Source organism: Anabrus simplex, chromosome 3 (assembly GCF_040414725.1).
Source record: "Anabrus simplex isolate iqAnaSimp1 chromosome 3, ASM4041472v1, whole genome shotgun sequence".
Classification (NCBI taxonomy): Eukaryota; Metazoa; Arthropoda; class Insecta; order Orthoptera; family Tettigoniidae; genus Anabrus; species Anabrus simplex.
In genome coordinates, this window is record NC_090267.1 from 99,289,829 (window position 1) to 99,305,721 (window position 15,893).

The 15,893-nt window shown below is 42.3% G+C and overlaps 1 protein-coding gene across 1 annotated transcript in view; it reads left to right on the plus strand.

The window, feature by feature from the left end:
• Positions 1-15,893, plus strand: part of Nrx-IV (neurexin-4) — a 283,385-nt gene that overhangs the window by 41,553 nt on the left and 225,939 nt on the right. Inside the window, exon 4 of the mRNA XM_067142634.2 lies at positions 12,902-13,043. Within this exon, the coding sequence (XP_066998735.1) occupies positions 12,902-13,043 (142 nt within the window). The remainder of the gene's footprint in view (positions 1-12,901; positions 13,044-15,893) is intronic.

Below are 15,893 nucleotides of genomic sequence, written 5' to 3' on the forward strand. Positions count from 1 at the left end.
TAAAGAGCTCTACCCCAGACTCTGCCCTTCCCTTTCCAACACCCGTCAAGTACACTTTATAATCTCCTATCTCTTCCTCATTATCTCCCCTTACCCGAATATCACTTACTCCTAGCACATCCAAATGCATCCTCTTTGCTAACTCAGCCAGTTCTACTTTCTTTCTTCCATAAGCCCCATTAATATTGATAGCTCCCCATCGAATTCCATTTTGTTCGCCAAGTTGTTTCCAAGGAGTCCCTCGTCTGTCAAATGGGAGTGGGACTCCATTACTCCCATATGTCCGAGGCTTGCTTAAAATGTTCTGAGCTCGGTAAATTCATGAAGCAGGATGCTACCCTGCTTGCACATAGTCCAAGTGAGGATCTCTCCTCTAACGGGTTATGGACCACCGGTGAATTGTATAGTCCTAGCCGCCTGAGAACAAGGAGGGCCATGACTCAGAATATGTCCGAGATGCCCACTCCCATTCCATAGCGACTGGTATCCCGACTCTCAGGACCACTTACTAGGCCACTCAGCCGTTGCCCATGGTTCACGAACTAGGACGTGACTACAGTAACCCACAAACATGAACCACCCACAAACATGAACCACAATGAAAATAATATGCAGGAAACAAACATGTAAATAATTACATAAACCAGCAACAGCTAACACAGTACCACTCCGAATAATATCACAAAAGCAACTAATAGGAAGCCAACACACGTGGCGATAGCTTCCTTAAGTGTGGCATCTCTGTTATCGTTGCCATAGCAACAGACAATTTTTGAGCAACGTTAGTCAACTTTTTCTCGCCGGTGGTGCTAAACGTCAGACTCCAACTCTCGTGGGCTCAACTATGGAACTAACCACTTTATCCCACTGATTGCTGAAGTTATGGATGGTGCAAGTCTTTGCCACCCATTCCTCCTGGGACCTTCGCAGCCTGTATGGATATGCCTTTCCTTTGCTAATTGCATGAGCTATGTTGGTGATTACTAGAATGCCTGGGATCCTTGATTTTTTTTTTTGCCAGGAACAAGTTGAAGTGTTGTAATTTTGTCACTTCATTGGTAAAGACACCTATGCTCAGTTACAAAGAATATTTCCTCCTGTGAATTTAGTCATCTGAAAGGGTAATATCCTGTTACATACTATCCACTTCATATCCGTATCGACTATATGATCCAATTAATTAATTGAAGGAACAAGAATCCACCTGATCGATACTTTCACTTTTATTTAGCCTTAGGCTATTTCAATAGACATTGAATTAAAAAGTTCAGAACATGTTTTGAATGCATTGCATTCATCAGCAGCTGCTTGCATTTGGCAAAAGTAAAATTAGCCAAGAACAGTCTCACAATTTTCTTAAAACCGTAAAAACAAGTGTTAGTCGTATATGTGCGAATGGATGTGGGGGTTTGGGGGTAGAGGGGGGATGCATTGAAGGCAATTGTTAGTCAAACTATAACTTATTATTTAAAATCTTAATATTAAAAGCACTGATGGACTAAAATATAGTTCACTATAAGTCTTGTGAATCTTCCATAAGTTCGTTGATTACTGAAGAACTTGTTTGCACTATGTGAAGTATTTCTGTTGAACTGTTGGTTAAAAAGTTTCCTTAAGAAGGCATCGGTGTTTTCACGTCTCTTGTCTCCTGTTGGGTGGAGAGGAGTGGCTTGTTTCGAATATGAAGTTTGCTATCTGTAGTTTGAATTGAAAAAAGTTGGATCGTCTGTATCACGACCTGTAACCGGCAGGAGAAAAAAAGAAATAAATAATAAAAATTAAAAAATGCGGCTATTAGTTGGAATTTGAAAAACATGACGGATGATAAGTCTTTGAGCGTTGGAAAGTATGGAAGTATGAACTTACCCTTGCCTTGCGTGTTTGTTTAACTTCCCGTGCTACGGGAGTGGGTTTAATCCGGCTGCCTTCAACCTTGTATTGTAACTGTGTGCTGTAGTTCGTGAGTTAGCTTGGTTAGGAGGGAGGGGAAATGCGGACGTGTCGTCATTTGCTATAACGGGCGGGGAGGTGGTTACTGCTTGTGACGTGTCGGCGTTGTGATTGCTTGAAGTGTGCGCTGGGCGTGTTTGCTTCCTTCGTAATAACTCAATATATCTCAATATGCATTCAAATAAGGGGTTTCTCTCTTCATTTACTTCATTCAAATTCTTGTCCTTATTAATTGACTTGTCTAGAAGTATATGACTATTTTCTAGACTTCATTAACCTTCCCTTGTTTAGCCTATTGAGAATTGCAAGGTCTTGTTTAATGTCTGTGAATCTATGGCCTGTTTCACTCATGTGTACTCCCATTGCAGAGAATCTTTTATGTTTCTCCGCATTGACGTGTTCTAAGTATCTTATTGTGAGGTTACGTCCTGATTGCCCTATGTATGTGGCCTTCTTTTCATGTGACCATACCATTGCAGTCTCTTCAGTTCTAGAGTCACTAGCAGACTTCTTTCTAATCCAAGCTACTGTCAGATATCCACATTCTTCATTTTATCCATTTATGTTTTCGTAGAAAAAACAGAGGCTTCATTTCTGTTGCCTGAAGACAACTCATTGTTGATCCAGACCATATGTCAATATAGGTACCAGATATATTTTGTACAAGCTGAATTGGAAAGTGTGGGAGATAGCCAGGCTGAGTGACGCAGACGGTTGATGATATAGATGTTGATTCCCATAGTGAATCTGAAATATTTGTCCCGAATGAGCAAATGTATAGTACCAATATAAATGGTCTGTTATTGGACATTATAAATTTTCCAGCTAACTCATTCCTGGTGGCCAGCGTTTCGCCCCCGTGTGCTAGGTTGGGCTCATCAGTTGGTACCTAGCACACCTACCAAGACGCATGGCTAGTGCATACCGTGGAGGTTGAGGCGCTGGCCTTCTGATCACAACTTGGCAGGTTCAATCCTGGCTCAATCCAGTGGTATTTGAAGGTGTTAAACATCAGCCTCATGTCTGTAGATTTACTGGCATGTAAAAGAACTCCTGCAGGACTAAATTCTGGCACCTCAGCATCTCTGAAAACCAGAAAAATAGTTAGGACATAAATCTAATAACATTATTGTATATGGATACAGAAGTATGGGGAAAGGGAATGATGTGTGTTTAAGAAGGGCAGTGAAGTAGTACGGTTCCCCCCCCCCCCCCAACATTCCCCAATTGGAGATTGCCAGTGAGGACAAAGTACACAAAAAGCAAGATAGATTTTAAAAGTAATTGTGAGTTGATTACACAATGGTTGGTAAGCACATTTGTTGTATTAAAATGTTTGGGGTATATGGTTCTTCAGGATTTGGATTGAATAACTAATGAGGAATCACTCTTGTCACAATTTGCAAAAATAATGGAAAGGATAACAGAAAGGAGATTGAGAGGAAAGATGGAAAGACAGAAGAGGAGCAGTATGACTTCAGAAATGGCAGAACAGTGGGTTCCGTCTTTAGTATGAGACATTTGATGGAAAGACATTGGAACTGTGGCACAAAGATCTGGTGATGACATTTCTCAATATGTGTGTGTTTGAGTCATCAGTCCATAGACTGGTTTGATGCAGCCCTCCATGCCACCCTATCCTGTGCTAACCTTTTCATTTCTACGTAACTATTGCATCCTACATCTGCTCTAATCTGTTTGTCATATTCATACCTTGGTCTACCCCTACCGTTCTTACCACCTACACTTCCTTCAAAAACCAACTGAACAACTCCTGGGTGTCTTAAGATGTGTCCTATCATTCTATCTCTTCTTCTCTTCAAATTTAGCCAAATCGATCTCCTCTCACCTATTCGGTTCAGTATCTCTTCAGTCGTGATTCGATCTATCCATCTCACCTTCAGCATTTTCCTGTAACTCCACATTTCAAAAGCTTCTATTCTCTTTCTTTCTGAGCTAGTTATCGTCCATGTTTCACTTCCATATAATGCCACGCTCCACACGAAAGTCTTCAAAAACATCTTTCTAATTCCGATATCAATGTTTGAAGTGAGCAAATTTCTTTTCTTAAGAAAGCTTTTCCTTGCTTGTGCTAGTCTGCATTTTATGTCCTCCTTACTTCTGCCATCGTTAGTTACTTTACTACCCAAGTAACAATATTCATCTACTTCCTTTAAGACTTTGTTTCCTAATCTAATATTTCCTACATCACCTGCCTTCGTTCGACTGCACTCCATTACTTTTGTTTTGGACTTATTTATTTTCATCTTGTACTCCTTACCCAAGACTTCATCCATACCATTCAGCAACTTCTCGAGATCTTCTGCAGTCTCAGATAAAATAACAATATCATCGGCAAATCTCAAGGTTTTGATTTGCTCTCCTTGGACTGTGATTCCCTTTCCAAATTTCTCTTTGATTTCCCTTACTGCCTGTTCTATGTAAACATTGAAAAGGAGAGGGGACAAACTGCAGCCTTGCCTCACTCCTTTCTGGATTGCTGCTTCTTTCTCAAAGCCCTCGATTCTTATCACTGCAGACTGATTTTTATACAGGTTGTATATAATTCTTCGTTCTCGGTATCTGATCCCTATCATCCTCAGAATCATAAATAGCTTCTTCCAATCAACATTATCGAATGCCTTTTCTAGATCTACGAATGCCATGTACGTGGGCTTGTCCTTGATTCGATCCTCTAAGATCAGACGTAAAGTCAGGATTGCTTCACGTGTTCCTACATTTCTCCTGAAGCCAAATTGATCTTCTCCCAACTCAGCTTCAACTTGTTTTTCCATTCTTCTGTAAATAATACGTGTTAAAATTTTGCAGGCATGAGATACTAAACTAATGGTGCGGTAGTTTTCACACCTGTCAGCACCGGCTTTCTTGGGAATAGGTATAACAACATTCTGCCGAAAATCGGATGGGACTTCTCCTGTCTCATACATCCTGCACACTAAATGAAATAACCTTACCATGCTGGTTTCTCCTAAGGCAGTCAGTAGTTCAGAGGGAATATCATCAATTCCAGGTGCCTTGTTCCTATTTAGGTCACTCACAGCTCTGTCAAACTCTGACCTCAAAACTGGGTCTCCCATTTCATCAGCATCAACAGCCTCTTGATGTTCCAGAACCAAATTATCTACATCGTTACCTTGATACAACTGTTGGATATGCTCCTGCCATCTTTCTGCTTTGTCTTCTTTCCCTAGAAGTGGTTCTCCATCTGAGCTCTTAATATTCATGCACCTAGATTTCCTTTCTCCAAAGGTTTCCTTGATTTGCCTGTATGCAGCATCTACCTTTCCCAAGACCATACAGTCTTCGACATCCTTGCACTTACAAGTAACAACTCTCATTATTGTTCCGTATTGAAGATGACGTTAGGCATAGATATCAAGGATAATAATTTTTAAAAAACCACCTATTCAATACTTATCCTTCAGCCATTCTTCCTTAGCTACCTTGCACTTTCTATCCACTTGATTCTTTAATCGCCTGTATTCTTTTCTGCCCTCTTCATTTCTAGCATTCTTGTATTTTCGTCGTTCATCAATCAGGTCTAGTATCTCCTGAGTTATCCACTGATTCTTAGTTGATCTTTTCTTCCTTCCTAACATTTCTTCAGCCGCCCTACTGACTTCATTTTTCATGACTCTCCACTCTTCCTCTATTGTGTTTCCTTCAGCCTTTTCATTTAGTCCTTGTGCAACATGTTCCTTGAAACAATCTCTCACACTCTTTTCTTTCAACTTGTCTAGATCCCATCTTTTTGCATTCTTTCCTTTCTTCAGTTTCTTCAACTTCAGGTGGCATTTCATGACCAACAAGTTGTGGTCAGAGTCCACGTCTGCTCCTGGGAAAGTTTTGCAATCCAACACCTGGTTTCTGAATCTCTGCCTAATCATAATGAAGTCTATTTGATACCTTCCAGTGTCTCCAGGTCTCGTCCACGTATACAGCCGTCGTTTGTGGTGTTTGAACCAAGTATTGGCAAGGACTAAATTATGATCAGTGCAGAATTCAACCAGCCGACTTCCTCTTTCGTTCCTTTGTCCCAATCCGAATTCTCCTACTGTACTACCTTATCTTCCTTGGCCTACCACTGCATTCCAGTCTCCCATCACAATTAGATTCTCGTCACCTTTTACATATTGAATTACATCTTCTATCTCCTCATATATTCTTTCGATTTCTTCATCAACCGCTGAACTAGTAGGCATATAGACCTGCACTATTGTGATGGGCATTGGTTTGGTGTCTATCTTGACAACAATAATTCTTTCATTATGCTGGTCGTAGTAGCTTATCCGCTGCCCTATTTTCTTATTCATTATTAAACCAACTCCTGCATTTCCCCTGTTTGATTTCGTGTTGATAATTCGGTAGTCGCCTGACCAAAAATCTTGTTCCTCCTGCCAACGTACTTCACTTATACCAACTACATCTAACTTTAGTCTATCCATCTCCCTTTTCAGATTCTCTAACCTACCACAACGATTCAAACTTCTAACATTCCACGCTCCAACTCGCAGAATGTCAGTATCCTTCTTCCCGATGATCGCCCCCTCTCGTGTAGTCCCCACCCGGAGATCCGAATGGGGGACTAGTTTACCTCCGGAATATTTTCCCCGGGAGGAAGCCATCATCAGTACATCATTCATACAGAGAGAGCTGCATGTCCTCGGGAGGTAGTTACGGCTGTAGTTTCCCGTTGCTTTCAGCCGTGTAGCAGTATCAACACAGCTAAGCCATGCTGAGTATTATTACAAGGCCGTATCAGTCAATCATCTAGACTGCTGCCCTTGCAACTACCGAAAGGCTGCTACCCCCCTTTCGATGAACCATTCGTTAGTCTGATCTCTCAACAGATATCCATCCGATATGGTTGCACCTGCGGCTCGGCTATCTGCATCATTGGGACACGCAAGCCTCCCCACCGTGGCAAGGTCACATGGTTCGCAGAGGAGTTCAAAGTGAAAGAAAATACATACATTTATAATTCAACTTCTAAATTTTGTACCAATAGGGAACATGCATGATCCGGGGTTTTAATTAAAAATATGCTAATCTGATACAAAATTGCATGCAGAATTCAAAAATGTGATCAGAATGTACAAATAATAACTAGAAACATGATAAAAATCTACGAAAATGTCACGTCACGCAAGTACGCGATCTCATTGGCCTGACGTCATCGTACAGGTTGACTGAATTAGTAGACGAAATAACACGTAGTGTGCTGTGAGAAGCAGGATACACTTCGCGTATTTCTACTTTACGTTAGTGTCTAGTATGGTTAAATTCGAGGTCTATACATTGGATAATAATCTGAGTGGTATATTTTAGACTTAAAATGAATCCTGCGCAGACAGTGAGGCAGAAAACTTATAAATGATGTAGAGTTCCGATGTGCAATAGCACATACCCTATAATGTAACAAAGAATAGGCGTGTACAGCATGAAAGGAAACGACGTGAATTTAACAAATGTATAACTCTACACAAAACCAATGCTTGTCTGTTGGAGTCTTATAAGTTAACAATGCTCAATTATAATAATTATCATAATATTAATGAAATAAATAACATAATTGCACACAGGTGAAAGTAGTGATGTAGGTGTTTAAAATATAATCCAACTTAGCCTAAGTTTTAGGTTATACAAGCCAAGTCAATAAACCGAAGGGTAAAAATACAGCGCGAGTTGGCCGTGCGGTTAGGAGCGCGCAGCTGTGAGCTCGCATCCGGGAGATAGTGGGTTTTGAACCCCACTGCCGGCAGCCCTGAAGATGGTTTTCCGTGGTTTCCCATTTTCACACCAGGCAAATGCTGAGGCTGTACCTAAGGCCACGGCCGCTTTGTTCCCATTCCTAGGCCTTTCCTGTCCCATCGTCGCCATTATGTGACGGTGTGACGTAAAGCAAACAGCAAAAAAAAAAAAAAAAATAATAATAATAATAATAATAAAGTCACAGCACCCAAAGACATTCCTGTATTGAGCGACTAAAATGTCACCAGGACACTTTTCTTTCCTGATCTGCTCAGCTTGTTAAAAGCCAAATGTAATTAATGTTACTGGCTTCACGCCCCGCTAACTACTTCTACGATTTTCGGAGACGCCGATGTGCAGGAATTTAGTCCTGCAGGAGTTATTTTACGTGCCAGTAAATCTACCGACACGAGGCTGACGTATTTGAGCACCTTCAACTACCACCGGACTGAACCAGGATCGAACCTGCCAAGTTGGGGTCAGAAGGCCAGCACCTCAACAGTCTGAACCACTCAGCCCGACTTGTGAAAACTAGATGAAGTCATATTGACCTTTATCATGTTTAACTTTTTCCCTCCACAAAGATATTTAATTCTCTTTCATGGGCCCCGAAAGTGGGTAGGCCAGTTGTCCCAACCATAAATATATATATTTTTGGGAATGATAGATTATAGCCCTATAGTACTATGATCTTTCTTTCTTTCCTTCTTTCTTTCTTTATCAGTTTATCCTTCAGGGTTGGTTTTCTCTCGGACTCAGCGAGGGATTTCACCTCTACCTCTTCAAGGGCACTGTCCTGGAACGTGAGACTTTGAGTATGGTGATGAAACTGGTGAGGAGGGCCATTACCTCGCCCAGGGGGCCTCACCTGTTATGCTCAACAGGGGCCTTGTTGGAGGATGGGAGGATCGGAAGGGATAGACAAGGAAGAGGGAAGGAAACGGCCGTGGCCTTAGGTGCCTGGAGGAGAAGTAGGAAAATACGAAAAACCACTTCGAGGATGGCTGAGGTGGGATTCGAAACCCTTCTACTCAGTTGACCTCCCGAGGCTGAGTAGACCCCGTTCCAGCCCTCGTACTATTTGTTTTCAACTTTCATGGCAGAGCCGGGAATCGAAACCGGGCCTCCGGGAGTGGCACACATTAACCACTACACCACAGAAGCGGACTAGTACTATAATGCTACCTATATGTTTATGTTAGTGCTGAAATCCGATTTCTTACTTTACATTTTCGGGCTTTCAGCATTAGTAATGTTATTCTTTAATAGGGGAATCAGTCTAGAAGGAAATGTTGAAAGTGATGTGATATCTATCCAGGTTCGTTGTTATCCTAATACTATGGTTTACAGTACATTGCACGTATATAAAAGACGCCACTTACAAACTTGCTTGTTATCCGCGAATTTCTGCGGCCACAAAAGTCGCATTTTTCAAGAATGATGACATCTATACATGGTAGATTGTCTGACTGTGCTGTTTTGAACCTTTCTTCTGTCATATCGAAGTTATTCGCGATCATGAATAATAAACAATCGGCTTTTAGCAACGGCTGATGCACAACGGCTGGTAGAGCTCCATGCGGTACTGGATCGTGACGTCACAGCGCGCCGCTTACGTCAGAGGCCGTTTCACTCGCCTTGCGGAAAGGCACTATTAAATATTTTTTTAATGGTAGAAAACAAGGCAACATACCACAATGTAATACGTTTACGTACTATTTCATTAGTGTACTTTTCAAAAAAAATTTTTTGAAAATGATGCATGTTCCCAATTGAACGCCATCAGGAGTTAGAATAAGTATAAATGTCTTTAATGCAACCAGAATAGGAATGCAGAGGGCTGCATTGAATAATATGTTCAATTGTTTGCTCTTCCTCACCAGTCACAAGCTACCGTGTCCCTCCATCCCCACTTAATGACAAAGGTAGTTTGATCGACTGCGCTTGGTTCTCGGTCTATTCAGGCAGCGTCACCGTTTTCGTGGGAGGTGTCAATGATGGAGATGAAAAGAGATGACAAAAATAGGGAAAGGAATCCTAAATATTTCAGGTCACAATCTTGAAATTGTGGACAACTTCCAATACTTAGGAAGCAAAGTTATGTAAAATGCAATGGTGGATATAGAGATTAGTGAAAGGTTGCAACATTTTAGTAAAATATAAGGAATCTAGTTTGAAAGGAGTTGGTACCAAGGAACTGATGTACAAGATGTAATATACACCACACCTGCATTAACTTATGTAATGGAGACCTGTGCAGTGACAAAAAAAGAGAGGAGAGTAAAATTGAAGCCAGTAAATGAATTCTTAGGAAATGAGATAGGAAGGACGGAGTGACAAATGAAGATGTCTGGAAGGAAATTGTGGTAGAAAGGTTGAATGACAGAATTGAGAAGAATAGACCTAGATGGTTTGGAAATTTAAAGAGAGTGAAATAGGGAAGGATATCGAAACAGATGATGGAAGACCTGATATGGGCATTTGGGCTTATGCCATGTCAAGAAAATACGTGAAACTCTTTACGTTTCACTGAGGACTTTGCTCCGCGTCTTCAGAAGAAAATCTAGACTGTTCACGAGGAAGAATTTTACAATAATGAAGGTTTGAATTTAGATGTTAGTAATAGAAGTGTAAGTGGTGTGTTCATTCGTCACCAATTGGCTCACCATACGCGGTACAGCACTAGCATTCGAAGCAGAAGCTGACGGCACCATCAGAATCGGTCAGGGAGGGGGGCGGGGGGGTTATAACTGGTATTCACACATATGAAAGTATGACTCTGACAAAAGCCTGGCATGAAACATCTAAATTCAAACCTTTATTATTGTAGAAGTCTTCCTTGTGAACAGTCGATATTTTCTTCTGGAGATGGGGAGCAAAGTTCTCTGCACAACGTAAAGAGTCTTGACAAAAGCCCATATCATGTCTACAAGTACGGGGCACGAAGGCATCAGGGTTAACAACAGATGATGGAAGGCTAAGTTTGAGGGAAAGAAAGCAAGGTGCATATCTTTCATCAAAACTAGTAGTAGGAGAAGGAACATGGGATCGAACAAAATTAATGATGGAAGGGGAGAGGAATAAGGTGAAATATCATAAATGTCCCAACGCGGCTGAAGCTGGATTAAGGGATATGATGATGATGATGATGGGGTTAGAGATTGTATTACCCTTTTCAGACATTAAGAATTTTTTTTTTAACTATATACACTGACTGACAGAGCAAATGCAACACCAAGAAGGAGTGGTTCGAAAGGGATGAAAGTTGGGGAAAAAACAGAGACGGCACGGACGAATAATTGATGTTTATTTCAAACCGATATGCAGGTTACACAATGCGCACGGCATCGACTCAGTAGGATGTAGGACCACCGCGAGCGGCAACGCACGCAGAAACACGTCGAGGTACAGAGTCAATAAGAGTGCGGATGGTGTCCTGAGGGATGGTTCTCCATTCTCTGTCAACCATTTGCCACAGTTGGTCGTCCGTACGAGGCTGGGGCAGAGTTTGCAAACGGCGTCCAATGAGATCCCACACGTGTTCGATTGGTGAGAGATCCGGAGAGTACGCTGGCCACGGAAGCATCTGTACACCTCGTAGAGCCTGTTGGGAGATGCGAGCAGTGTGTGGGCGGGCATTATCCTGCTGAAACAGAGCATTGGGCAGCCCCTGAAGGTACGGGAGTGCCACCGGCCGCAGCACATGCTGCACGTAGCGGTGGGCATTTAACGTGCCTTGAATACGCACTAGAGGTGACGTGGAATCATACGCAATAGCGCCCCAAACCATGATGCCGCGTTGTCTAGCGGTAGGGCGCTCCACAGTTACTGCCGGATTTGACCTTTCTCCACGCCGACGCCACACTCGTCTGCGGTGACTATCACTGACAGAACAGAAGCGTGACTCATCAGAGAACACGACGTTCCGCCATTCCCTCATCCAAGTCGCTCTAGCCCGGCACCATGCCAGGCGTGCACGTCTATGCTGTGGAGTCAATGGTAGTCTTCTGAGCGGACGCCGGGAGTGCAGGCCTCCTTCAACCAATCGACGGGAAATTGTTCTGGTCGATATTGGAACAGCCAGGGTGTCTTGCACATGCTGAAGAATGGCGGTTGACGTGGTGTGCGGGGCTGCCACCGCTTGGCGGCGGATGCGCCGATCCTCGCGTGCTGACGTCATTCGGGCTGCGCCTGGACCCCTCGCATATGCCACATGTCCCTGCGCCAACCATCTTCGCCACAGGCGCTGCACCGTGGACACATCCCTATGGGTATCGGCTGCGATTTGACGAAGCGACCAACCTGCCCTTCTCAGCCCGATCATCATACCCCTCGTAAAGTCGTCTGTCTGCTGGAAATGCCTCCGTTGACGGCGGCCTGGCATTCTTAGCTATACACGTGTCCTGTGGCACACGACAACACGTTCTACAATGACTGTCGGCTGAGAAATCATGGTACAAAGTGGGCTATTCGCCAACGCCGTGTCCCATTTATCGTTCGCTACGTGCGCAGCACAGCGGCGCATTTCACATCATGAGCATACCTCAGTGACGTCGGTCTACCCTGCAATTGGCATAAAGTTCTGACCACTCCTTCTTGGTGTTGCATTTGCTCTGTCAGTCAGTGTAATTAAAATCATTTGCTCATATGCCTCAAATATAATTGTATACAAAATCTCGCTTATACTATAAACAAAACACACAACATTTTAAGTAAATGTAAACTCGCATCCTTGAATTCTTCAAGGTGGTGTAGCTCTTTCCAGGCACACTCTCATTGTAGGTGACCTTTTACCTTCCTTCATACTCCTGCCAATCTTAAATCTCTGGTAGTACTGGGAATCAAACCTGAGCCTCCAAGGACAATGGCTAATAGTGCTAACCATTACACTACAGGAGTGGGCAATGTTGTGAGTGTTTGGCAGATAGAGCAATTTCAAATCAGGCTTGGAATGATTTACAACTTCTCATTTGTGCCACTCTTAAGTAATTATGAATTCTGATGAAATGTGCAATTTAAACAATTAGAATTATCCTGAAATAGTGCCTGTTGTTTTAGAGTTGCTATTACCCAAGCATGTGTTGCATTGGAAATTGTTTATTTGAAATGCATGTTAAGTTTCATTTACAAACAATTTCCTGACCAATTTAAAATATTCTCTGTATGCTTCCCATAATAGATGTTCAAGGGCAATACCGATGGAGACACAATCAGGAGGAATACGTTTGAGGTACCGATAATTGCTCAGTGGATTCAAATTAATCCAACAAGGTGGAGAGATCGAATTGCTCTTCGTGTGGAGTTGTATGGCTGCGACTACGGTAAGTCAGTAGTTTCTCATTCATAGAATAATCTGGAAGTAATTTGTATTGTTCTGATGAAAATTTCTTGACTGAAATTTCTGTAGAGGACTTAATGTTATCTATTCATCTGTATAAAAATCTCAGAAGTTTCTGCTTTTTTTTTTTCCTTTTTCAGTGTCTCAAATTTTTTCTCTGTTCTTTTTAGTTTTTTATTAATAAGAGAAGCGCACAAACGTGCAGAGAGTTAAGGTTCATTGTTCTTTGCTATATTCCATTAGTGATTTAGTGTGCTTGTGGCACTCGCGCTTACAGGTCTTCCTGCAGAGGCTGTATACACACTCTGGTGAGGGTTCACGGAAACTGTTTCTTGTACATAGCTTGTGGTGGAGACCATGCACTGCGAGCCTAGTTATGGCGGTTCGTAAATTCTTGTTTGGTCCCGTCCAGTTCCGATCTAGCATCGCATCTGTTGCGTAGAATTCGGGCCAGATGTCCGCTCTCTTGTTTTGTCTGTCCCGAAGTAGGTCCGACTCTTGTTTCGTCACTGGCAGCTGTTGTCTGAAACTCAAGTCTTCTGTTCTTTTTATTGCAGTAAAATTCTTCTCACATTTAGCTTTCTTATATCATAGTTATCAGCAAATAGAATTATTTTGTAGATGTTATATACAGTACTCAGCCTTGGCATTTCATTGTTATGACTTTGTTGTATTTTCTTGTACATTTCTGACCTCATAACTTGTTAACCCTCTGGCAGGCGCGCTAGGTTATGTGATGCCAGCAGGTGCACGTTGTACTTTTTACATGTTGTATTAAGAGAAATGTGATATTCGTTACGCATTAGCATGAACATAATACACCAAAAGGACATATCAATGAATGTTGTTAATATTTTTAATGCAATAATTATTATCTTTATATAACTATATAATAAATTCTTCTTCTTCCTCCCCTTTGTGCCGTTAGGCGTCGGGACATTTCAGCCATTTACTAAAGTTTCTTCTGTTGTGCGCCATTCTCTGAACCTCACCCAGGGTCTTCCCTCGCTTCCCGATCAGTCCCAAGATGTACTCCTCCCATTCAAGCCGTGGCCTCCCTCGTGTTGTTCTTCCTGTTGATCTGGCTCGCCACACCTGCTTTGCTTTCCTTTCATCTTCCATTCTTTCTAGGTGACAACCCAGCCCAATCCTCTCCTCTCAATGACATCCATTATTGGCTCCTGCTGAAGCTCATCTCTTACTGTGGTGTTTCTAATATGGTCTCTTCGAGTTTTCCCAGCAACTTTCCGTAATATCTCAGCGGCAACCAGACGACTCTCCAGTTTTTTATGCACTGTCCAACTCTCTGCACCATACAGGAGGGTTGGCGGGTACACAGCATGATATACCCACATTTTTGTGTTTCTAATAATTTCTTTCTTCCCTATGATTGTGTTGTTTATACCAAAGTAAACTTGATTAGCTTTTCTAATTCTGTTGTTTGTTTCTGCCTCTAATTTTCCATCCTCTCTGAAAATGGTGACCAGATACTCAATTTGTTCTACTTGCTCAATATCCTCATTGTTCCACTTGATTTGAAGCTGTACTTTTTCTCCTTTGGTGAACTGCACGACCTTGGTTTTCTCACATTCACTTCCATCCCATGGTCCTGGAAGGCATAAGCCCATTTAGTAAGAGCTTATTGGAGATCCTCCTTTCCCAGCCAAAATCAGAATGTCGTCTGCATAGACCAGGGATTGGACATATATTGGTCTCATGTTCCAGTTGCCAACCTTAATTCTTTTAGTTCTTCTTTTACACTGCTTAATGACTTGGTTCATGAAGATCACAAAGAGAAGAGGACTCAAGCTGTCACCCTGCTTTACTCCCTTCACCATTTCGAATTCCCTAGAGCATTCACCAGCTATTCTCACCACTCCTTGGACTCTATTGTACATGCTCCTAATGTGGCATAAGACAGTCTTGTTTACCTTTTCGTCTTCAAGTGCTGCCCAAAGCTGTTCCCTGGGGACCGAGTCATATGCGGCCTTTAGGTCGACAAATGCAGCTAGAACATCCTTCCCTCGACTAAGTCGTTTCTCTATAACAGTTCTTAGTGTGTGTATATATGGTCGTGTGTTTGTCGACTTGGCCTGAAAGCACACTGTTCTTCTTCCAACTTTTCCTCTACTTTTTGTCTCAGCATCCTCTCCAATATGCGAGAGTGTATCTTTCCGGCCACACTGGAAAGACAAATTGCTCGATAGTTTGCACAGTCCAGAGTGCTGCCCTTCTTATGGATAGGAACAATAATGTTCTTCTCCCAATCCTTTGGAATCTTCTGAATGCTCCATGCTTGTTGGCATACCCTTGTCATCCATTTCACCACAGCCTCTCCTCCATACTTCATCAATTCCGGTGAAATTCCATCCCAACCAGCTGCCTTGCCCACCTTCATTTCAGTGATAGCCTCTCTTACTTCACTCTGCATAATTGTCTCCCCTTCTTCTAGTTCTTCTTCTGCCCCTTTACCGGCATCGTCTTGTAGATTCTGGTCTGTGCGGAACACATCCTCATAGTATGTGTCCATGTATCAAGGATGTTCCGTGGTCTCATTTGGATCTTCTGGTTCCTGTCTTTAATGTTCCTGATTCTCTTTCCAGTTTTGCCTTGGAGGGATCTTAGTATCTTCCAAAACTTCTTCTGATTATTTCTGTATTCTGATTTCATTTCCTCACCAAATTCCTGCCAGTTCCTTTCTTTTGCCTCTTGTACTTGCCGCTTTGCTTCATTATGTGCTTCAACATAGTTCTTCCAGTCCTCTACCTTTCTTGTTCTCATGTACTCCTTCCAAGCTACCTTTTTTCTCCTTACAACTTCCCTGACTTCCTCA